Source organism: Leopardus geoffroyi, chromosome X (assembly GCF_018350155.1).
Source record: "Leopardus geoffroyi isolate Oge1 chromosome X, O.geoffroyi_Oge1_pat1.0, whole genome shotgun sequence".
Lineage (NCBI taxonomy): Eukaryota > Metazoa > Chordata > Mammalia > Carnivora > Felidae > Leopardus > Leopardus geoffroyi.
The window spans coordinates 111,199,425-111,224,503 of record NC_059343.1 but is presented as its reverse complement, the minus strand read 5'-3'; the positions used below and the strand labels follow the sequence as shown (position 1 = coordinate 111,224,503).

Below are 25,079 nucleotides of genomic sequence, written 5' to 3'. Positions count from 1 at the left end.
AATTATAACTAATTTAATTTGTTTATAATTTACTTATAAGTGACTATTTTCAGACTATTCTGGGGCTTGGTGTGGACTGGTTTTGGTGTCAGGATTATTTTAAAATTATAAAAATTAAGACTTACAGAAGCCCCAAAGAGACTTGTTTATGTGAATGATATTTTTTGTTATTTATCATACCAGTAGTTAAAACTGAGGATTTTAAATAATATTTACTATTTCATTTAAAATTAATAATAGTAAGGGGCTCCTGGGTGGCTCAGTCAGTTAAGCATCTGACTCTTGATGTCAGCTCAGGTCTTGATCTCAGGGTGATGAGTTCAAGCCCCCTGTTAGACTTTGTGCTAGGCATGAGGCCTACTTAAAAGATTTAATAATAATAATAATAATAATAATAATAATAATAATGTCATCATGTGTTTACATATATTTGTTTCTAAGAAAATAGATGTTTTCCAAAATAAAATATTTTCACAGGATGAGTGGCATTGTTTTACATTTTGCAAATCTCTTTAATTTCTGACTTAATGGTAGACAGCTGGATTCTCGTATCAGTGTTGGCACTCAGTCTGTTTAGATTGATGAAAATTTGGCCTCACACAGATATACGATTGGAAAAAGGTGTTTTAATACACTTTTCACGTAATTAAGGCTATTTTTCTCTGATATTACACAAAAATTTGACAAGTGGTAGTTTCTTAAAGGTTAGCTGCAATATGGAATCTGAAACCATATCAATTAGCTTTCTATTGTCTGTTACAATAAAATCTTTCTTGTACTCTGAGTGGATCTTTAGCCATTGTGTGATTTTGTATCATAATGCATTGGTCATTTGAAAAATACTGGTTCTCTGAGTTACGCAGATTTGCCAAAGTTTAACACATTACACATTAATGTCACTACATTCTAATCAGAAAAGCCTTTAAGTACCAGTAAGCTATCAAGCTCACAGTGAAAGATAGAAAGCTCTCCCAAATTATAATTTTTGCTTGATGGTGAAAGAGTTTAGAATTTACTTTTAAAGACTTTAGTTTTTTAGAGCAGCTTTAGGTTTACAACGAAACTGAGAAAAGGAACAGAGATTTCACACACATGCATAGCCTCCCCCCTTATCAACATCTTTCACTAGAATGGTCCATTTTATCTTTTAACCAAGAATGAACCTACACTGGCAGGTCATAACCTACACTGGTTACGCAAAGTCCATAGCGTATCTTAAGGTTCACTCCTGGTGTTGTACATTCTATCGGTTTGGACAAAACTGTAGTGACATATATCCACCATTGTAATATCACACACAGTAGTTTCACTGTCCTAAAAATCCTCTGTACTTGGCCTATTCATCTTTCCCCTACCCCTCACCCAAGGCAATCACTGGTCTTTTCACTGTCCCCATACTTTTGCCTTTCCTGGAATGTCATATAATTAGAATCACGGAGTATGTAGCCTTTTCCGGATTGGCTTCTTTCACTTAGTAATATGCATTTAAATTTCCTCCATGTCTTTTCATGGCTTGATGGCTCATTTCTTTGAAGCACTGAATAAGATTCTATTTTCTGAGTGTGCCACAGTTCATTTATCCATTTACCTACTAAGGGGCGTCTAGATTGCTTCCAACTTTGGCAGTTATGAACAAAGCCGCTATAAACATCCGCGTGCAGGGTTTTGTATGGTCATAAGTTTTCAGTTTTGGGGGGATAATACCAAGGAGCACAATTGCCGGATCATATCGTAAGAGTATGTTTAGTTTTGTAAGAAACCACTAGACTGTCTTCTCAAGTGGCTGCACCATTTTATATTCCCACCAGCAATGTATGAGAGTTCCTGTGGCTCCATATCCTGGTCAGCATTTGGTGGTGGCAGTGTTTCAGATTTGGGGCATTTTAATAGCCAAAAGATTTCTGAGGCCATTCTAGTAGGTTTGTAGTGGTACCTCATTGTTGTTTTAATTTGCATTTCCCTGATGACATGTGATACAGAGGATCTTTTCAGATGCTTATTTGCCGCTTGTACATCCTCTTTGAAGAGTTATCTGTTCAGATCTTTGGGCTTCTTTGAAAATAATTTTTAAATCATTTTAACCATTTCTTGTTGACTTTTAAGAACTCTATATTTTAGACTAACTGTCCTTTATCAGATGTGTCTTTTGCAGATATTTTCTCCCAGTTTGTGGATTGCCTTGACATTCTCTTCACAGTGTCTCATGCGGAGCAAAAAATTTTTTTAATTTTAATGCAGTCCAGCTTACCAATTATTTTTTTATGGGTTGTGTCTTTGGTGTTGTATCTTAAAAAGCATCCCCATACCTCAGTTTTATCCTGCTTTTATCTCCTAGGAGTGATATCGGATTTTTGTTTTTACTGATTTGTTTATTTAATTTTGAGAGAGAGAGAGAGAGAGAGAGAAAGAGAGCGCAAGTTGGGGAGGGGCAGAGAGAGAGAGGGTGAGAAAAAGAATCCCAAGCAGGCTCCACACTGTTAGTACGGAGCCCGATGTGGGGCTCGAACCCACCAACCGTGAGATCATAACCTGAGCCAAAACCAAGAGTCAGACACTTGACTGACTGAGCCACCCAGGTGCCCCAATATCATTTTAGGTTTTATGTTTAGGTCTATTATCCATTTTGAGTTAGTTTTTGTAAACAGTGCAAGGTCTGTGTCTAGATTCTTTTCTTTATTTTATTTTTTTGCATGTGGATGTCCAGTAGTTCCAACACCATATATTGAAAAGATGATCTTTGGAGCGTCTAGGTGGCTCAGTCGGTTAAGCGTCTGACTTTGGCTCAGGTCATGATTTCACTGTTTGTGGGTTTGTCTGTGCTGACAGCTCAGAGCCTGGAGCCTGCTTTGGATTCTGTGTCTCCCTCTCTCTCTGTTCCTCACCCGCTCGCATGAGCATGCACTCTCCCTCTCTCTCTCTCTCTCTCAAAAGTAAAATAAATGAACATTAACAAAAAAGATTATTTTAGCTCCATTGTCTTACCTTGGCTTCTTTGTCAAAGATCAGTTGACTGTATTTATGTGGGTCTACTGTTGGGCTTTCTATTCTGTTTCACTGATCAATTAGTCTATTCTTTCACCAATACTACACTGTCTTGAATATTGTAGATTTACAGTTAGTCTCGAAGTCAGGTAGTGTTAGTCCTCCAACTTTGGTCTTCTTCAATATTGTGTTGGCTATCTGGGTCTTTGGCCCCACACAAAAAATTCAGAATCAGTTTGTCAATATCCATAAAATAACTTGCTGGGATTTTGTATTGGGATTTTACTGGATCTATAAATCAAGTTAGGAAAAACTGACATCTTGGCAACGTTGAGTCTTCCTATCCATAAACAGGAGATATCTCTCCATTTATCTAGTTCTTCTTTGATTTTGTTCATCAGAATTTTGTAGTTTTTCTCACATAGATCTTGTACATATTTTTTTTGATTTATACCTAAGAAATTCTTTTTTGGGGTGCTAATATAAATGGTATGGTGTTTTTAACTTTTTTTAATTTTTTATGTTTTTATTTTAGAGAGAGAGTGTAAGTGGGGGAGGGGGAGAGGGAGAGAGACTCTTAAGCAGGCTTCACACTCAGCACAGAACCCCACGCAGGGCTCAATCCCATGACCCTGAGATCATGACCTAAGCCAAAATCAGGAGTTGGACGATCAACCCACTGAGCCACCCAGGCGCCCCATGTGTTTTTAATTTTAAATTCCACTTGTTCATTGTTGATATATGGGAAAGCAGTTTATTTTGTATATTATCCTTGTCCTCTGCAACCTTCCTATAATTGTTTATTAATTCCAAGAATCTTTTTGTCAGTTCTTTTGCATTTTCTATATAGACCATCAGGCCATCTTTAACAAAGACAGTTTTATGTCTCACTTCCCAATTTGTACACCATTTGTTTACTTTTCTTGCCTTATTGCACTAGCAAGGACTTACAGTACAATGTTGAAAAGGAGTGGTGAGAGGGGACATCCTTGCCTTGTACCTGTTCTTAGTGGGGAAGCTTTGAGTTTCTTACCATTAAGTATGATACTAGGCATAGGTTATTTGTAGATAGTCTTTATCAAGTTGAGAAAATTCCACTGTGTTCTTAGTTTATGGAGAGTTTTTTTTATCATGAATACTTGTTGGATTTTGTCAAATGCTTCTTGTTTATTAATATGATCGTGTGATTTTTCTTTTTTGGTCTGTCAATGATGGATTAATTAATTTGTGAATGTTGAACTAGCCTTGCATACCTGGAATAAATCCCACTTGGTCCTGGTGTATAATAATTCTTTTTATGTGTTTTTGGGTTTAATTTGATAACATTTTGTTGAGGATTTTTGCATCTATGCACACAAGAGATATTGGTCTGTAGGGTTTTTAAAAATTCTTATATTGTATTTAGTTTTGGTATCACAGTAATGCTGGCCTCAAAGAATAACCTAGGAAATACCCCCTCATCTAGTTTTTGAAAGAGATTGTAAGAATTGGTATAATTTCTTCCTTAAATGTTTGAGAGAATTCACCTGCAAGCCCATCTGGTTCTGGTTCTTTCCATTTTGGAAGGATGTTAACTAGTGATTCCATTTCTTTAATAGATACAGACGGGCCTATTGAGATCAACTATTTCTTCTGGTGTGAGTTTTGGCAGATTATTTCTTCCAAGGAATTAGTCCATTTCACCTAGGTTATCAAATCTGTGGGCATAGAGTTGTCCATAGTATTCCTATGGGAATTCCTAAGGGGGTTTCATTTGAATTTCCATGGGATCTGTAGTGATAGCCCCTTTCATTTCTGATATTAATAATTGTTTCCTCTCTCTTTTTTCCTTAGCCTGGCTAGAGGCTTATAGGTTTTATTGATCCTTTCAAAGAGCTAGCTTTTGGTTTTGTTGGCTTTCTCTGTTGATTTTCTGCTTTCAATTTCATTGATTTCTGCTCTTAATTTGTATTATTTCTTTTTTTCTGCTTACTTAGGATTTAGTTCGCTCTTCTTTTTCTAGTTTCGTAAGGTGCAAACTTAGATTATTGATTTTAGAACTTTCTTGTTTTTTAATATATGCATTCAATGCTGTAAATTTCCCTCTCAGCACTACTTTCACTTCATCCCACAAATTTTAATAAGTTGTATTTTCATTTTTATTTAATTTTCTTTGACCCATGTGTGAGTTAGAAGCATGTGGTCTAATCTACAAGTATTTGGGGATTTTCAAGTTATCTTTCTGTTATTGATTTCTAGTTTCATTTCACTGTGACATGAGAACAGACATTGTATGATTTCTTTTCTTTTAAATTTGTTAAGTTGTGTTTACAGCTCAGAATGTGGTCTATCTTGTTGAATGTTCCATGTTAAGCTTGAGAAGAATGTTGTTGTCTGCAGTTGTTGGATGAAGGAGTCTGCAGATGTCAGTTATATCCAGCTGATTGATGGTCTTGTTAAGTCCCTCTATGTCCTTACTGATCTTTTGCCTGTGGGATGTGTCCATTTCTGAGAGAGGGGTGTTAAAGTCTCCAAGTATGATAGTGGATTCATCCATTTCTCCTGGCAGATCTATCAGTTTTTGCCTCATATAATTTCACATCCTGTTGTTAGGCACATACATGTTAAGAACTATTATGCCTTATCATTATGTAATGCCCATCTTCATCCCCGATAACTTTTCTTACTTTGAAGTCTGCTCTGTCTGAAATTAATGCAGTCACTTCTGTTATCTTTTTATTAGTGTTAGCATGATATATATTTCTCCACCCATTTAATTTTTTATTTTTTAAATGTTTATTTACTTTTGAGAGAGAGAGAGCGAGTGAGCGATCGAGCAATCGAGCAGGGGCAGAGAGAGAGAGGACACAGAATCCAAAGCAGGCTCAAGGCTCTGAGCTGTCAGCACAGAGCCCAATGCAGGGCTTGAACTCACGAACTGCAAGAATGTGACCTGAGCCAAAGTCAGATGCTTACACAACTGAGCCACCCAGGCACCCCTCCATCCATTTACTTTTAATCTTTATGCGCCTTTATGTTCAAGGTGGGTTTCTTGTAGAAAAGATATACAGTTAGGTCACAGTTTTTGATCCCCTTTGACAATCTCTGTCTTTTAATTGATGCATTTAGACTATTGACATTCAAAGTGACTATTTATATAATTGGATTAATATCTACCATATTTTTTACTGTGTTTTCTATTTGTCGCCCTTATTCTTTGTTCCTATTTTTGTCTTCCACTATTTTTCTGCCTTTTGTGGTTTTAATTTAGCTTTTTATATGATTCCATTTTTCCATTGTTTTTCTTTCTTCATAGATCAGTTATAGTTATTTTCAAAACATTTTTTTAGTGGTTGCTCTAGAGTTTGCAAAATACATTTACAAATAATCCAGGTCCATTTTCAAATAACACTATATCACTTCATGAGTGTTGTGAATACCTTATACTAACAAAATAATCCCAATGCTTTCCTCCTACTCCTTGTATCATTGACATTAATTTCATTTATATATAAGCATATATAATGATATATGCATAAGATATATGCATAAGCATACATAATCAAACACATTGTTGCTCTTAGCATTTTGAACAAACCGTTACCTGTTAGATCAATTAAGAATAACAAAAAAAAATCTTTATTTTTGTTTTACCTTCACTTATCGCTTCTTCAGTGCTCTTCCTTTCTTTATGGAGATGTGAGTTTCTGACCTATATTATGTTCTACCTCTCTAAAGGACTTCTTTTGACATTTCTTACAAGGCACATCCACCAGCAACAAATTCCTTTAATTTTTGTTTGTCTGAAAAAGTCTTTCCTATTATTTAATTGATGTGTAGTTGATATACAATATTAGAATAGTTTCAAGTGTGTGTGTGTGTGTGTGTGTGTGTGTGTGTGTGTGTGTATAAATCAGACACATTTTCTTTATCTCTTCGACTATTGATGGACACTTAGGTTGCTTCCATAGCCTGGCTCTTGTAAATAATGCTGCAGTCAACATAGGGATGCATTTATTTCTTCAAATTGGTGTTTTCTTTTTCCTCAGATAAATACCCAAAAGTGGAGTTGCTGAATCATATGGTAGTTCTCTATTTAATTTTTTGAGGAGCCCCAGTACTGTTTTCCATAGTGGCTGCACCGTTTTGCATTCCCACCAACAGCGCATGAGGCTTCCCTTTTCTCCACATCCTCACCAACACTTACCTCTTGTCTTTTTGATACTAGCCATTCTAACAGGTGTGAGGTGATATCTCATTGTGGTTTTGATTTGCATTCCTCTCCTTCACCTTAAAAGGTTAATTTTTCAGTGTGCCCGGCTGGCTCGGTTGGAAGAGCGTGCAGCTTTCGATCTCAGGGTTGTGTGTTCAAGCCCTATGTTGGGTGTAGAGATTATTTAAATAAATAAACATTTTTTAAAAAGGTTAATTTTTCAGGGTGCAGAATTCTAGGCTGGTGACTTTGTTCTCTCAACACTTGAAACATTTTACTCCACTCTGTTCTTGCTAGCATGGTTTCTGAAGAAAAGCTAGATGTAATTCTTTGTTCCTCTAAAGGTAAGATGATTTTTTTGTCCTCTGGATTCTTTCAGGATTATCTCTTTATCTGGGATTTTCTATAATTTGGAGGTGGTATGCCTAGGCGTAGTTTGGGTTTTTTCTTTATTTTTTATTTTGTTTTGCATTGATCCTGCTTGGTGTTCTCTTTGTTTCTTGGATCTGTGGTTTGTTGTCTGACATTAACTTGGGGAAATTCTTTTTGGGGAAAGTCACTATTTTTTCAAATACTTCTATTCCTTTTCCTCTCTCTCCTTCTGGTATTACCATTATGCACATGTTACACCTTTTATGGTTGTCCCACAGTCCTCGGATATTCTCTTCTGTTTTGTTCTGTCTTTGTTCTCTTTGCTTTTTGTTTTTTGAGGATTCTATTGATATATCCTGTAGCTTAGAGCCTCTTTCATCAACTGCATCCAGTCTACTACTAAGCGGTCAAAACCTTTCTTCGTTTCTGTTATTGTTTTTGTCTTTAGCACTTCTTTTTGGTTCTTTCTTAGGATTTCCATGTCTCTGCTTACACTGCCAGTCTTTTCTTGCATGCTGTTTGTTTCATCCATTATTAATAAATCATACTTGTTTTAAATTCTCAGTGTGATAATTCCAACATCCTTGCCATGTCTGGTTTTGATGTTTGCTCTCTTTCTTCAAATCGTGTTTTTTGCCTTTTGGTATGCCTTGTAATTTTTTTCCTCAGTACCTGGACATGATGTACTTGTTAAAAAGAATTGCTGTAAATAGGCTTTTGGTAATGTGGTGGTAAGGTATAGGGTGAGGGGGGGCATTCTATAGTTCTTTAAGGAAGTCTACCTTTTTACGAGCCTTTGCCTCTCGACCCTGAACTTCACAGGTGTTTCTCAGGTTGTTTTTATCTCCCATTAGGTGGTACAGGATGGCTAGAGTGGGCTGGAGTTGGATATTTTCCTTCCCCAGGTGAGTTCGGCTCTAATGATAACCCAGCAGATTAGGTTTCGGTTAACTAGTTTCTCCCTAGAGCAGGACTCACTGAGAAGAACAGCGTGCCCTAGTGTATTTCAAAATGGTTCTTTTTCTCCTCCCCTTGCTGGAAGCCTGAGGGAACTTTTCTCTGATATTTACCGTGGGAATCTGGTCAAGCTCTTGAAGGTAAATTCATAATATTGTGGAGGTCCTCTTATGACGGGGTTCCCTGGAGATTTTAACTCTCAGAGTTTTCTGTCCTAAGCTTCCAGCAGTTGGTCAATTATAATTCCACTTTTCCTACCCCAGCACTGGGTCCCAAGGCTGTGTCTGCTCCTGATTCTCTGCTCTGGTGAGCCCTGACTCCCTGTATTTGCAGGTCTGTCTCTCCAGTCTTGGTGACAGTGGTTTACCCTCTGTCCCTCTGCCCTCCCTTCTCCTATGGATCCAAGGAGCGTCGATTTTTCAGTCTGTTTCGCTTTTTCCTTGTTGTCAGGATGGAGTGACAACTTCCAAGCTCCTTATACATGGAACTGGAAATGTAGATAGTACAAGTTTTATTCTTGGTTACAAATATTATCAGTAGTTTTTCTTGAAGTAATAGACTCACTTTGTTCCTTTTAAAGAAAATGCTGCCAAATACTCAAGTCTTGAATAACAGTTTGTCAGTCTCTTAAATGTTTCGGGGCACCTGGGTGGATCTGTCTGTTAAGCATCTGACTCTTGATCTCGGCTCAGGTCATAATCTCACGGTTTATGAGGTTCAACCCCATGTCGCGCTCTGTGCTGACAACACGGAGCCTGCTTGGTGTTCTCTCCCTCTGTGCTGCTTCCCCGGTTGCATTCTCTCTCTCTCTCTCTCTCTCTCTCTCTCAAAACAGATAAATAAACTTAAAAACAAATAATGTTTCATGAGACAAGTGCCTAGTTCATCTCCGCCTGGTCACACATGGGCTTTTCCTCTGGATGACCATCATACTTCAGTATGTGGCACAAGTACTTTATGCACACTTCCCATTTCATCACACATGATGTTAAAAAAGACGTGTCATCAAGGGTCAAAATCTGTGAAAATTGTTTGGTACCGTTTCTTCAAGTTTTTTCTTCAATGAAACTGAATTCTTTAGAAGTCCAATGCGCTGTCCATTGCGCCACAGAGCCGAAACTGGATTCTTTAAAACCTGGGAGTGGACTCTTTAAAACCTGGATTCTTTAAAACCTTAGCAGTGAAAAACAAAATGATTACCATCAGAGTTTGGTGCTACTCCCCTGACTCCTGTCGTTGCTTTTGCACCATCGGTGTAAATGTCCTCAGCGTCGTTTGGGGAGAAACCATGAATTTCAGCAATAGTATTCAACACTTGGAATATTTCAGCACTACTCGCGCCCCTCTCCCAGAGCTCTCACGTTAGAGATCTTCTTTAATGATGAGTTGATGCCAGCTTGTGCCTATAGATTTGTCTATTTGAAAGGCAAAAACGGTTCCGCTGAGGCGATATTAACCCCGTCTTTTTAAAATTGGCTTGTTAAAATTTTTTTTAATGCTTTATTTATTTTTGAGACCGAGAGAGACAGAGCGTGAGCAGGGGAGGGGCCGAGAGAGAGAGGGAGACACAGAATCCGAAGCAGGCTCCGGGCTCTGAGCTGTCTGCACAGAGCCGGGGCTCGGGCTCACGTACGGTGAGATCGTGACCCGAACTGAAGTCGGACGCTTAACCTACTGAGCCACCCAGGTGCCCCGATATTAACCCCGTCTTTATGTTTGCAGCTAAATCTTTCATTTGATGAGTTAGTTTCTTTGATTGGAAGGTGGAATGATAGCCTCTACTGACTCTTCATCTAGTAGGCGTTTGGCGATGTCAACTCTACAATTTTTTTTCCAGAAATACTACCAATTATTTTTTTTAAGTTTTTATTTAAATTCCAGCCAGCTGACACGCAGTGTAATATTAGTGTGCATGTATCCCTTTGCATTAGTATTTTTGTATCCTTTGGGTAAATACCTAGTAGTGCAATTGCTGGGCCATAAAATAGTTCTATTTTTAACTTTTTGAGGAACCTCCACCCTGTTTTCCACAGTTTTCCACGGCACCAGTTTGCGTCCTCACCAACAGTGCAAGAGAGTTCCCCTTTCTCCACATCCTCGCCAACACCTGTTGTTTCTTGTGTTGTTGACTTCAGCCACTCTGACCAGTGTGAGGTGGTATCTCAGTGTAGTTTTGATTCGCGTTTCCCTGATGATGAGTGATGTGGACCATGTTTTCATGTGTCTGTTGGCCATCTGGAGGTCTTCTTCAGACAAATGTCTATGCATGCCTTCTGCCCATTTTTTAAATCGGATTATTTGTTTTTTGGGTGTTGTTTGATAAGTTCTTTATAGATTTTGGATACTAACCCTTTACCAGATATGTCATTTGTAATTACCTTCTCCCATTCCATAGGTGTTGTTGATTGTTTCCTTCACTGTGCAGAAGCTTTTTATTTTGATACAGTCCCAATAGTTTATTTTTGCTTTTGTTTCCCTTGCCTCAGGAGACATGTCTAGAAAGAAGTTGCTGCCACCAATGTCAAAGAGATTACTGCCTATGTTCTCCTCTAGGATTTTTATGGTTTCATGTCTCACATGAGGTCTTTAATCCATTTTGAACTTATTTTTGTGTATGGTGTAAGAAAGTGGTCCAATTCTATTCTTTTGATGTAGCTGCCCAGTTTTCCCAACACCGTTTGTTGAAGAGACTGTTTTTTTCCCCATTGGATATTCTTTCCAACTCTACAGTGCTTATTAATTTCTCCACTGTTGGGTGTACTTGTTCAGCTGCTATAATGCAGTGCCCCCCACACACTATGCTTTAATGGCTTTTCCATTTCTATTCCGGAAAAACTATAACAAACATTTTTGGCTTGTAAATACCTCATAGCATCTAGTTTTAAATATTTAATTCCTTTTTCTTTAAACTCTGAATGATTGATTTCAGGATGACTCAACACCTTAGCTCTCAGTATAATACTATTCTGAAATGTTCCGTCGCATCAGACATAGATAAATTATCAGTGTCTATAAGGCCAAAGGAATGATAGCTTTTTGTCATATTCTTGTTTCTTAATTGTGGTTGCAGTATACTGTGTATGTTCCTCCTTTCTATGATTCAGAGAACTCTGATAAGTCAGTTTAACACTTTTTTTAGCATCTTTAGACCTAGACATTATGGTTTGAGCAAGTGAGTCTTCTAATCTTTCTTTTTAAAGCCAAGCATTCATCTTCAAATTTCAGAAAAATATGTTATAAAAATTTTTATTATATAATGACACATAAAGTCTTCAATAGTAACAGTTCCAGTTAATTTTAAAACTTAGATGACCTTTCAGGACGCCTGGGTGGTTCAGTTGGTTAAGCATCAGACTTCAGCTCAGGTCATGATCTCACAGTTTGTGGGTTCGAGCCCCATGTCAGGCTCTGTGCTGACAGCTTGGAGCCTGGAGCCTGCCTCAGATTCTGTCTTCCTCTGTCTCTGTCCCTCCTCTGCTCGCTCTCTCTCTCTCTCTCTCTCTCTCAAAAAAAAATAAACATTAAAAAAATTTTTAAAAATGTAGATGACTTTTCAAAAAGTATATTTAAATATTACAAACAAGACTGCAAAGCATATTTACTTCTTATGGTTTCACATAGACACAAAACTTCTAGATTTCAAAATAATAATTCGTTAAATGAGAATGAGGTAGGCATCACCTCTAAGTAGCCAGTAAGAGCGCTAAGTATGGAGAATACATGAACCTCTGAAAAGTGCATGTATTTGTACCTCAACTATCTTAGAAAGTTTTAGAATGCACAAACACATATTCCAGAGCAATGATTTCTTTATACATTATGTAGTCTCTGGAAAATTCCTTTATATATTGGGGGGGAGTAAGAGTGAAAAGGGAAAATAAAGTCTTAGTATTATTATGGAAGTAGGTTGGACCTCTAGAACTTCCTGAGAGGGTCTCAGAGAGCTGCAGTTGGAGGGAGTGAAGGGGGGGGAGGTCAGAACTGGAGCTGGGGAGACCAGTTAAGAGGATGTTGGGATGCTTTATGGGGCGATGGCTCTCCAACCTGTGGGCGCATCAGAATCCCCTGGAGGGCTTGTTAAAATAGATGGCCGGACCCCACTCCCAGCCATTCCGGTTCAGTAGGTCTAAGACTGGGCCTTAAAATTTGCATTTGTAACAAATTTCCAAGTGATACTCATGCTACTCGTTTTAGGGCCACCCTTTGAGAGCGACTGCCCTGGGGCCCTGCTGCTCATCTCAGAACTCACTCCATACTTACTGTGTATGAATCTACATGAGTAGGACTCCCAGATGATTTGTTTACATACTAAAGTCTGAGGAGCACTGTTCTAAGAGACCGTTAATGGTCTCCTAGACCTGAGGATGAGGAAAAGCGCACAAGGTTAAGTTATTTATAATCAGCAAAAAACAAGACTTAATGGCTGGTCAGAGGGAAGTCGGGGAGAGGGTGAAATGAGCGATATACTTTGGCTTCAAGTGTTAGGTACACATGCACCACTCCACTGTGTTTTCAACTCAGAATCTATTTGTGGCACATATAAATTAGTTAAGTGCAAGTCTCTTCCACGAAAGCGTATTGAAAACCTGTCTCCCATTCCCATAGCATTCATCCCCATGCAGGTTAGAGACACTGGGTAACCGGCAAAGATCAGGTGCCCCCTATCAGCTATTGGTGCCCTGACGAACAGAACGGGATATTCCAGGTATCCCAGAGCAAAGAGTTCAGTCTGTGATGTGCAGACAATGGCGGCAAACTCAATATGGTTTCCGTTCAGAGGGGGGACCCCAATCTCCTCAAACCCTTTTGTTGTCTTCCAAAAGCCTCCAGCTAAAGAACTCCTCCAGGTATTAGAGTTAGCAATGTACTTGACCAGCTGAGCCAGCATCCCAACACACAAAGTAGGCTGCGGAAGGTAAGCAGTCCCCACTTCCAGAATGAATGAGTCAGATTTCTACGTGGATGTGGATGACATTGCATTCTCATCCCTCCGTTTATTTGATCCTTCACACTGCTGGGCGTGGCAGGCGTGGTTGTTGTCTCCATTTTGCAGATGAGAAAGCTGAGTTTGAAGGAAATTAAATGACCTGTGTGGAGTTATTTTTTTTTTTAATTTTTTTTTTTAACGTTTTATTTATTTTTGAGACAGAGAGAGACAGAGCATGAACGGGGGAGGGACAGAGAGAGAGGGAGAGACAGAATCGGAAGCAGGCTCCAGGTTCTGAGCCATCAGCCCAGAGCCCGCCGCGGGGCTCGAACTCACGGACCGCGAGATCGTGACCTGGCTGAAGTCGGACGCTTAACCGACTGAGCCACCCAGGCGCCCCCTGTGTGGAGTTAATTGAAATGGTAAGAGAATGAGCTGGGACTAGAACCCAGGTAACCTGACTCCAGACTGGGTGCTCTTTTCACAATAGTGTAATGCTGTAGCTCCGCTGAACAGCACACTGATCTGTAGGACAAATTCCCCCTTTTTTGGATTCCAGTTTATTTAAAGAGATGACGTGAATGGAAGGTTCAGACCGTGACACCTGATTTCTTAAAATTGCGTGATTCATAATACATTACAGATTATTAGCGACTTTTATTTTAATGGTCAAGCAATTAATGATGAGTCACAGCAAAACGTCTGTGGCAGAAAAAAAAAAATGCTTACATTGTCACCAGGTCTGTTCATTATCCTCTGTGCTCTATATCCAGATCAATCAATAGTTAATTAATCATGATGTGCTTCCTGAAGTACAAGGTTATAAATTAATTTAATGCTCATATGCATATTTTTTGTAGGAAAAATGAGTAGAAAATGACTACCATGCCCATCTCATTGTAAGAAAATGTATGTAATGATTACAAGCATATAATAAGAATGGTTTGCCCAGCCAAATGTTTGTTCATTTCTGTTAATCAGTATTCATTTGAGCTACTTTCATGCAGTTTGTGGAAGCAATGCAATCAGTTGAGTAGTGTGGCAGATTTAAATCAGTAATAAAAGCCCTGGGGAAATTAACAAGACAAAACATTAACCACAGACTAAACATTAACATATATTAGCATTTTTATTATACCTGTAGAATTGTTAAATGGGCATGGTTACTACTATTAAAAAGTTTATGTTGTATATCACATAATTTCAATGTATATTTTGTTTTAAAACTTTTAAGATTTAATTAAACGAAATTGAACAACAGTGTAATAGACAATTCAACAGAATGAACTGGAGTTCATTATTTTATTTCCGCTGGAAACCTATGGAATTTCCACCCCACCCTACCCCCAAGCCCCAAGGCAGCACCCTAAAACAGGTGGCACAGGTAATACTCCTTTAGAGTGGACCGTGGGATCAGACTGGGTATTTAAATTGCATAACCATAGAGGAAGGTTTATGTTTTAATTCTTTGGCGTTCTGATGAATCCATTGACGATCAAAAACTAAATTTACACCAATTATTTAGCAACAGTTCTCAGAAAAGCACTCTTTGGGACCACAGTGATCAGCTGGAATCTAGCAGAAAAATCATTCTATAATTAAATAAAACTGCAGAGACCCTCTGGAGCCCCTCAAGTTTTGGTGACCTGAGATAAAGCTCTTGAGAGGGAAGGCGATGTACTGATCACAGAGGACAACTCGGTGAGACAGCCAACTTCTTCCTCAAAGGCTGTCCAGTTTCCGAGGACAGTATGATGCATCTGAGGCTCTTCTCCTACAGACTCACTAATGGGAACTTTTCTCTTTCTGTTTCCCCCTCTTCCTTCTCCCCTTCTGCCTCCCTCCTCCCCCTCCTCCTCCTATTATGGGCCATGTAAGTTAAAGCGCGCGCGCACACACACACACACCTCTTATTTATTTCTTGAGAAAGAAGATGTTGGAGCACCCCGGATGGCTCAGTCGGTAGAGCACGCAACTCTTGATGTTGGGGTCCGTGAGTTTGAGTGCCACTTTCGCCATAAAGTTTACTTTGAAAAAATAAATGTAAAGCCTTTCCTTCATCTGATTTTTTACAATTGAGAGCAAAGTACATCTGTTAGGGCTGGTTAAAAGTGGGAGAGAGGCATGGGGCGCCTGGGTGGCTGAGAGTCTGACTTTGGCTCAGGTCATGATCTCACAGTTCATGAGTTCAAGCCCCACATGGGGCTCACTGCCATCAGCACAGAACCTGCTTTGGATCCTCTGTCCCCCCTCTCTCTCCACCCCTCCCCCACTTGCTCTCTCTCTCTCTCTCCCTCTTTCTCTTAGAAATGAATCAATAAACATTAAAAAAAGAGTGGGAGAGAGTTGAAGATACTCTTTAATGTATTTGCACCCCTACCCCATTTTCTCATCTTTTAGGGTATTACAGCTAAAGACTTAAACCTGTTGCATTTTTGTAGCCATAGGATCAACCTGGAATCTCCATTTGGGGGAAACTGTAAGGAATACACTCGGGCCAGTCATCAGACTAGACCTGGTTTATACCGTAGGAATTATAGATTTTGTAGCCAATCCAAGAGTCTGACTTTAGTCAGGGTCCAGGGACATCCTTCAAGCAGCAGACACAGGCTGGACACAATTAGGAACCGCATCTCCCACAGAACTGGACATCCAGTGTTTTAGTATGGCTACTAATCGACTCTTACCTGGCAGGCCAAAGAGTTTAAATCACTCCACTAGAAATACTGCCTGAAACTTAGGTTGAGATTGGATGTCAGTTTGCAGCTTATCTTTAATCAGTGGCCCTTCTTTAAAATATGTTTTTGAATTCTTCATAATCATCACTTTTCTCCGTTTATGGATGGGATGTCCAAAGGACTACAAAGCTGAGCCACACTCAATACTGGGAAGCCCCAGAGCCTATCATCTTGACAGAAATCTATGGCATCGAGGGAAAAATCAAAAACGAAAACTTGGGCACCCGGCTGGTCAGTCGGTGGAGCATGCAACTCTTGATCTCAGGGTTGAAGTCTGAGTCCCACGTTGGGTGTAGAAATTACTTAAAAAGAAACTCTTTTCAAAATAAACTTAGGGGGCACCTGGGTGGCTCAGTCAGTTAGGTGTCCGACTTTGGCTTGGGTCATGAGCTTGTGGTTGGTGAGTTCGAGTGCATGTCGGGTTCCGTGCTGACAGCTCGGAGCCTGGAAACTGCTTCCGATTCTGTGTTTCCCTCTCTCTGCCCCTCCCCGACTCGAACTCTGTCTCTCTCTCAAAAATAAACATTCACAAATTAAAAATGATAACTTAAAAATAAAACAAATAAACTTAGATTTTGGAGTCAGACAGATGTGGGTTCAAGTCCTAGCTCTGCCATTTACTACCACTGTGACTTTTCTTCAGTTCCTTAACTGTTGTGAGCCTCAGTTTCCTTATCTCTGAAAATGGGGTCAATAATACCTGCTCTGTTGTAGACGGTTGTTGCAGAACTCACTGCTGAGAACAGAGAATGGATGTAGAAAGTATTACTGAGGCACTAGGCTGGGTAAGGTGTTATGTTACAAATGTGAGGTATTGGTATTGTTGAGAAATTTACAACGTAGACTTTCTCTGCTGAGCCACTCAGAGGGAAAGATCAAGCATGAGTTTTTTTGTCACCCGAGAGTTTCCAGAACCAACAGCAAATGGGGCCTGAGAATCAGTACATTTAGATTTTAACCAATGGGTTATCTGCATTTCTTGACATGTCAGTTATGGGGAGCCTGTGTGAATTGCATCAAACCAAATGCTTTATGTGGTTTCAAAATCTTTGGTGACATATTGTACTTGAAAAGTCATTTTCACTTATTCAAAGGAATTCAGAATCAAATATGGCACTTGCTTCACATATCATATCTTTTTTTTTTTTTTTTTTTTTTTTTGCATGAGGCCATAGTTACAGGTGGAGTGAAGCTGTGTGCTAGGTCAAAACAAAGTCTTGTTGTGGATGACAGGTAGAAGTGGGGTTGTAGGCCAGTTCCCCCCCCCCTTTTTTTTTTTTAAACGTTTTATTTATTTTTGAGAGAGAGACAGAGTACGAGCAGGAGAGAAGGGCAGAGAGAGAGGGAGACACAGAATCCGAAGCAGGCTCCGGGCCGTGAGCTGTTAGCACAGAGCCCTCTATGGGGCTCAAACCCACGAACAGTGAGATCATGACCTGAGCTGAAGTCAGACGCTTAACCAGCTGAGCCACCCAGGCACCCCGTGTTCTCTTGATGCCTAGTCTACTGGGCTTTTCACTATACCTTTCTGGGCCCTAGTGGTGTATTCTCCTCATGCATCTACAAAGCCAGTGCTTCGGGACCCTGGTTAGAAAAGAATGAGTGCTAAGCTTAGTAGGATGACCTTCTGGCCTAGATATGGTCAGAGGCCTGGTCTTTTTATGTTTCAAGTCTTGTAACACTTCAGAGCGCTCTTGCTTTCCCTGCCACAGGTTCTGGCATGTGAATAAAGGCACCATTAGGAATCACAGTTCATGGAAAACGAAAGGGTTTTCTATCCCAGGTCTATTGATAGAGACAGTCCCCTCTCCAATAAATGCCCTCCGACTAACGAAACTTCAAGATAGCAGCATCTTTGACCAGGGACATTAGTCAGTGAAAGGAAATTGGATTGCACTGTTTATTTTTATTTTTTTTTTTAATTTTTTTTTTCAACGTTTATTTATTTTTCGGACAGAGAGAGACAGAGCATGAACGGGGGAGGGGCAGAGAGAGAGGGAGACACAGAATCGGAAATAGGCTCCAGGCTCTGAGCCATCAGCCCAGAGCCCGACGCGGGGCTCGAACTCACGGACCGCGAGATCGTGACCTGGCTGAAGTCGGACGCTTAACCGACTGCGCCACCCAGGCGCCCCAAGGATTGCACTGTTTATTTAAGAGCCTAAAAGTCCTGGGCAGGATACTGAGTTCTAAATGCCACTTGGGAGGCTGGTGCTTCTTCAGCAAGTGCGGTTGTAGCCTAAGACCCAGGTCTCCTAGCATAGCCTGATGTTGCCCAAGGGGGAGGCTGAAAGGACCTCTTTAATGTGAATACTGCGTCTCTTTGTAAATTAAGGTTTCTTTTTGCGTCCCCTTCACAAAATGAGCTCGTAATACTCACCTACAATTCACACGGTGTGGAGGTGAAAGACGTGCAGAGAAGAGCCCAAAAGGGGGGGGGGGTCTACATTTGACAAATGCTTTGTATATGAGAAGAATTTGTGTCATGGTAGATTTGTGGAAGAAAATACAGCCTGTCTGATAAGATGTGGCAGATTTCAGATGGGGGGTGGGGGGAGGCATTGGCAGGACATCATTGTTTGCCCCTTACCCCACACGGAGCCTTGGGAAGCCCTCCTGATAATACCACATTGGGTGGCTTGGGAAGGAAGGTCACACTGGCTACATTCTCATTTGTTCTTAACCTTCCTACTTTTGCCTCAGCTGCACCCCTTTCCAGTAGGGTGGGAGGGGGCTTAGAAACTTGAAAGTCTTGCTGTGGCCCAATTAGCATTCACCGATACAAAGGGCAGACTTTCAATGGGGAAGCAGGTTTCACAGCTGTGGTTTGTGAGTAGACGAGCTACCATGGAAGATGTGTGAAAGATTTTGATTTCAGCGCTGGATTTGGAGCAGGTGTCAGTCAAAAGAACGTGTCCTGTGCTCCTGAATGTGCTAAGAATACTTTGATCCTGGTGAAATAGATTCTCACACCGATGTATGTTCGCGGAGTAATAAATAGATATTTAGGGAACGAAAATCAAGGTTTTGTTCTACGAATGTTCACCAGTAATGTGACAAAGTAAACATGTATATCTCTCCGAACATAGTTTTAGGGTGCACAGTCTGGCCTCAGTTATTTGTGTCTGCTTTACAAGCTTTGGAAGCAATTGGGACTGAGCTGCCCAGTCCAGCCAGGCAGCCCCCTAGCCTAAAGCAGCCTACCAGACTGCTACCAATTAGGGCAAACTCAGAGAATACAGATTCTTCATATGAAGTTCATATCAGCCCAAGTCAAATAGCATTTCATAAACACATCTGCAGAATTCAGTATCATACATTGCACAGCCAAACGGAGTGTTTCGAAGTGTCTGCAACTTTTGTCTCTTTCCCGTTAAGATAGACGATTGAAAATAGCTGGTCTGAATATCAGACTATAGGTGCTGTCCTTCATCAATGGAGGTGGTGCTACTGCTGGCTTTAGATCTTGTTTCTTTTAAAAAAATTTTTTTTTCTACATTTATTTTTTTTTGAGAGACAGAGAGAGACAGCACAAGTGGGGGAGGGGCAGAGAGAGAGGGAGGCACAATCTGAAGCAGGCTCCGGGCTCCGAGCTGTCAGCACAGAGCCTGATGTGGGGCTCGATCTCACGAACTGCCAGATCATGACCTGAGCCAAGGTCAGACGGTTAACCGACTGAGCCACCCAGGCACCCCTAGATTTTGTTTCTAATTCAAGAATTTATGTACATATGGAAAACTTTCCAAAGCTATACGAACTAAATGCCATTTATGCTTTTATAAAGACATAGATAGCTTAGTAAATGTTGTCAGGGCCATCTTGAGAAATCCAGAAACGGATTACCACACACAGCCCATGGCCTGTCAGTAGAATGGTGTGCCAGACCTGATAACTAGGACTTCCGTTCAATTTGTTTCGATTAATTTGCCTTTACTGAGAGCCTAACAGTGTGCAAAATTCAATCTGAATTCCATGGAGGTACAGAAGTGACAAAGGTATAACCTCGGTCTTCACTAGGTGTTTCTAAAATATTTTGTAGAGTATACAATCTGTATATTCACCTTGGCTATGTTTGGCTATGTTTTGGAGGACTGGGAATCCCTTTGAAAAAAAGAAAATATAGAGGGGCGCCTGGGTGGCTCAGTCGGTTAAGTGTCCTGATCTTCGGTTCAGGTCATGATCTCGCGGCTTGTGAGTTTGAGCCCCGCGTCAGGCTCTGTGCTGACAGTTCAGAGCCCGGAGCCTGCTTCGGATTCTGTGTCTCCGCCTCTCTCCCTGCCCCTCCCCCACTCAGGCTCTGTCTCTCTGTCTCTCTCAAAAGTAAATAAACGTTACAAAAATTTTTTTTAATATAGAGAGGGGTGCCTGGGTGGCTCAGTCAGTTAAGCGGCCAACTGGCTCGGGTCATGATCCCATGGTTCATGAGTTCTAGCCCCATATCGGGCTCTGCACTGATAGTACAGAATCTGCTTAGGATTCTGTCTCTTGTCTCTGTTCTTCCTTCCCTCATGCTCTCTTTCTCTCTGAAAATAAATAAACTTAAAAAAATGGAGAGTGGAAGAACTGGAAAGCAAGATCATCTTCTAGGGAGGTGACATTGTATATATAAGCTTTGAAGTCACACAGTGAATGAATCCACTACCTGTTTGCTGCAGGCAAGTAACTTAACCTTCCTGAACCTCACTTTCTTTACCTGTAAAATGAGGGTGATAACTTTTAGCTTAGTGTCTGGAGTAAGGGAGACATGTTAATGCATACTTCTTTAATACAGAAGTTCATTTAGGCATTTGTCTGAAAATGAAAAAAAATAGAAATCTATAAACAGTCGAGCCACATCATTCAGAACTAAGCTTTAGAAGGAAGCATCCAATAAATACTTTGGAATGAACAAATGAATGGATAGAGAAAGGAAGGCAGGGAAAAAGAGGGAAGAAAGGAGGAGAGAAGGTGGACTTTCTTGAGCACCTGTGTTCTTTAGTACTCTCGGTCCTGGGCTCAGGCAGTGATACGTGATTCGTAGCTGACGACACTGGCTATGGATAGTTGCCTTGCCTTCTTCCTTCCCTTGGGTGTTTTTAGGAAAGTCACGTGAGCAACTACATTGACATTTTTCCGAATATTCCACCTTGGGTCTTGTAACAAAATGCTCCCAAGAGTTGGAACACTCTGCATGGAGGCTGTGTTGTAACACCCTCTCATCTCCCACACCAGTTTCTCCTAAGCTTTGCAATTCCCATCTGTGAACCTTCTTCATACGAATAAATACCGAGTGCCATTGACAGGTGTCAGTAGCGCAAGTCCTGTGTAGAGGGTCCTCCCAAATGTGTACTTCACTATAGAGGAAAAGCGTTTTTCATCTTAGGAAATCTTTGAATAGGCTCTGCTCAGAGCCCCACTACCACACTCTTCGGCCTCCTTTTGCACAGATGGGCTCTTTGCCTTAAAAGCATATCACCTTTTTTGACTCTAGTAATGGCTTCGTTCTGCTCTTTAAAAAGAAATTGGGGAAGAAATTGAAGTGCATTTCAGAATTTGTTTCTACTATCATATCTGTGAAAGTATCATATAATTATATTGCATTTCTTTTTCAGATTGGCAAGTTATGTGCCCATTCTCAACAGCGCCAATATAGATCTGCTTATTATCCTGAAGATCTGTTTATTGACAAGAAGGTATTAAAAGTTGCTCATGTAGAACATGAAGAAACCTTATCCAGCCGAAGAAGGTGAGAGGGATTTTTTTCCTCTATTTCAGCATACAATTAGCAATTGTGCTTTAAGGTCAAAAACCTTTGGAGTGAAGCTTCTTAAATACACATTATTTAGTTCTTCTGAGTAGAGCATTTGATTAATTAAATTCTACCATTTGTCGATGTTAAAGAGAAAAGATACTGTATTATATGTAAGCCATATTTAAATGTAAAGTTACCATATGTAAATATCCAGTACAGCAACACAGGTGGAATGGGCCTCTCTATTCAAGGTATTTATTGACTAAACAAAACATTTTCTGCTTATGATCTGGTCTCACAACTTTATGGCTTCATTTATGACTTTCCTGGTATTAACGGTGAGTCCAGGTCAAGTTGACCAGAGAGAAACTGACAAGACACACTCATGTGTATACACATACTGTGCATTCTATATACATTCTTTTAAGTATATAAAATTAAGGATTCACGGGGCACCTGGGTGGCTCAGTCAGTCGAGTGTCCAACTCTTGATTTCGGCTCAGGTCACGATCTTATGGTCGTTGGGATCAAACCCCCCATCAGGCTCCACACTGTCAGCGCTTGAGATTCTCTCTCTCTCTCTCTCTCTCTCTCTCTGCCCCTCCCTCCTCTGCTCTCTCTCACGTTCTCTCTCTCTCAAAAATAAATAAATAAACCGTAAAAAAATATAGGGATGCCTGGGCGGCTCAGTTGGTTAAGCTTCTGACTTTGGCTTAGGTCATGATCTTGTGGTTGGTGAGGTTGAGCCTCGCATCGGGCTCTGTGCTGACCGGATGGAGCCTGTTTCAGATCCTCTATTCCCCTCTCTCTCAGCCACTCCCCAGCTCCCTCTCTCTTTCTCTCTCAAAAATAAATAAACATTAAAACGTGTTTTAATTAAAAAATAAATAAAATGAAGGATTCTGTTTCTATTTCTTAAGACAGCAGTCAAGGGACTAACTTCTCTTCATTCCTTCATTCATAAATTCTCTTCATTCTCTTCAGTCCTCCTCCTTTACCGAGATTCCCTCCTTCCATGTTCTAGCTTCATGGTTACAAATTAGGAGTAGACACCGGATGGGACTCCTAACACAAATCTGGGAGAACCGCCTTCCAGAAAAGACTGCACATGTCGCCCACGCTGCCACTGACTCAAGAATAGCTAGCTATGAGTTCTGCTTCCTGATGACTTTGAGGGAATTGGGAGACACTGAAAAATTAAGAGATGGAAATTAAGAGATGAAATAAGCAACAGCTTAGATGTGAGCTAGATTATTCCATTCATATCCATTTACTACAGGAGTTTGGGAAGTATAATTCTTCGTCTTATATGATCCAGTTTGGAATGTGACAAGAGAGAGTCCCCCCACCAGGAGCATTTCAGAAATCCCATTTTCTTCTCTTTTGTTGACTTCCAACCTAATAGATTTCTAGTTTCCCTGTAGCAGCAGTTTGAAATGGTGATTCAGGGACCCAGGAAGTCCCAGAGATGCTTCCAGGGAGTCTGTGAGGTTCTCCTTTTGCTAATTCCATATCCATGTGAAGCGGGGTTTTGTTCATATACTTCAACCAAAACGGTGCACTGCCACAGACTGAATGTGGGAGCCACTGGGAGAATTTAGCTGTCTCCTGTTAAGCCAGGCTAAAGATATTTTGTAAAAATGCAAAAATGGTATCACTTTCTCACCATTTTTTTTCATAAGTGCTATTTACGTTCACATATAATGGCTCATTGTTGGTTTATAATAAATAAATAAATAAAATCTTCCTGAGTTTTAATTTCTAGGCAATAACTATCAAATATATAGCATACAAACAAATAGCTATAGAGAGCAACAAACATTTATTAACCTCACAGTTTCTGTCAGGAATTTGGGAACAGCTTTGCTGGGTGGTTCTCAGTCTCTAAAGAAATCTCGGTCAGTTTCTGGGGCTGCAGTCATATGAAGTGTTGACTAGGCTGGAGGATCTCCTTCCAGGGAGGCTCACTTACACATTTGAGCCAAGTTAGTGCTGGTTTTTGAAAGGAGGCCTCATTTCCTCACCACGTGGGCCTCGCGAGTGTCCCCATGACACGGCTGCTGGCTTCCCCAGAATACGCGATCCGTGGAAGAGAGCAAGCAGAAAGCTGTGATGTCTTTTCTGACCTAGTCTGCGAAGTGACATGCCGTCTATTCTGACATCAATTTGTTAGAAGTGAGTTACCAATTCTAGTGCACTCTCAAGGGGAGGGAAATTAAATTCCACCTCTTGAAGGAAGGAGTATCAAAGAATTTGCGGACATATTTAAAAACCACCACAGGGGTCCTGGCCCCAAAATATTTGACAGCCATTTCCCTATACCATAGGGTTTCTTTGGGAGGTTTTTGTCTTTCTGGGAAGACAACATGTGGTCATTTCTCCAGACCTTCTGTAACCCTGACTTGACTTTGTCCGTTGTTCTCCGTTGCTTTCACTCTCTGCCCAAACCACCTTAGAAATTAACCTCAGTCTTTGATCTTTAACTAGGGGAAGCCCCTTGCATGTTGGACTGAAGTGAAAAAAATTATATCCTATTGTATATATATTTAAATGCTTCTTTATTTTGAGAGAGAGAGAGAGCACAAGCGGGAGAGGGGCAGAGAGAGAGGGAGACAGAGCGAATCCCAAGCAGGCTCCACACTGTCAGCGCAGAGCCCAATGCGAGGCTCAAACTCACGAACTGTGAGATCATGACCTGAGCCGAAATCAAAAGTCAGACGCTTAACCGATTGAGCCACTCAGGCGCCCTAAAAATAAAATCTTTTAAAAAAGAAATAAAATAAATAAGTGGAACTTTTAAATTATAAATTGTATCTATATATTATAAATGTAATATAATGTAATATGTTTATATTTGTATAATAGTATACGACAATATGTACTTCATATATATTGCTTCATTTGACTGAGCAGAAATTTAGGAAATGCCTATTATGTGTCAGAATGTGTGCTGGGCATCGAAAATCAAGACACAATCTCAACTCTCCAAAGCAGTCTGATGTGGAAACAGACTTAAATGCAAATAATTCCAAACAAGTTTTATAAACGCAAAAGAATCTTCGGAGTCTATCCCTAGACGCAACCTATAGGAACAAAGAGCCTCTGCCCAGGGAGTCAGGAGCGGGCCTTCACGGAGAGGGTGGTGTATGAATTTGTAACAGAATCACACGCAGAACTTGT

General features: G+C 40.4%; 1 protein-coding gene across 2 annotated transcripts in view; it reads left to right on the top strand.

The window, feature by feature from the left end:
- The window catches only part of GPC3 (glypican 3), a 426,034-nt gene that overhangs the window by 261,643 nt on the left and 139,312 nt on the right, over positions 1-25,079 (top strand). For both annotated transcript variants that reach the window (XM_045472532.1, XM_045472533.1), the window contains exon 4: positions 21,760-21,893. In XM_045472532.1, coding sequence (XP_045328488.1) covers positions 21,760-21,893 — 134 coding nt within the window. The remainder of the gene's footprint in view (positions 1-21,759; positions 21,894-25,079) is intronic.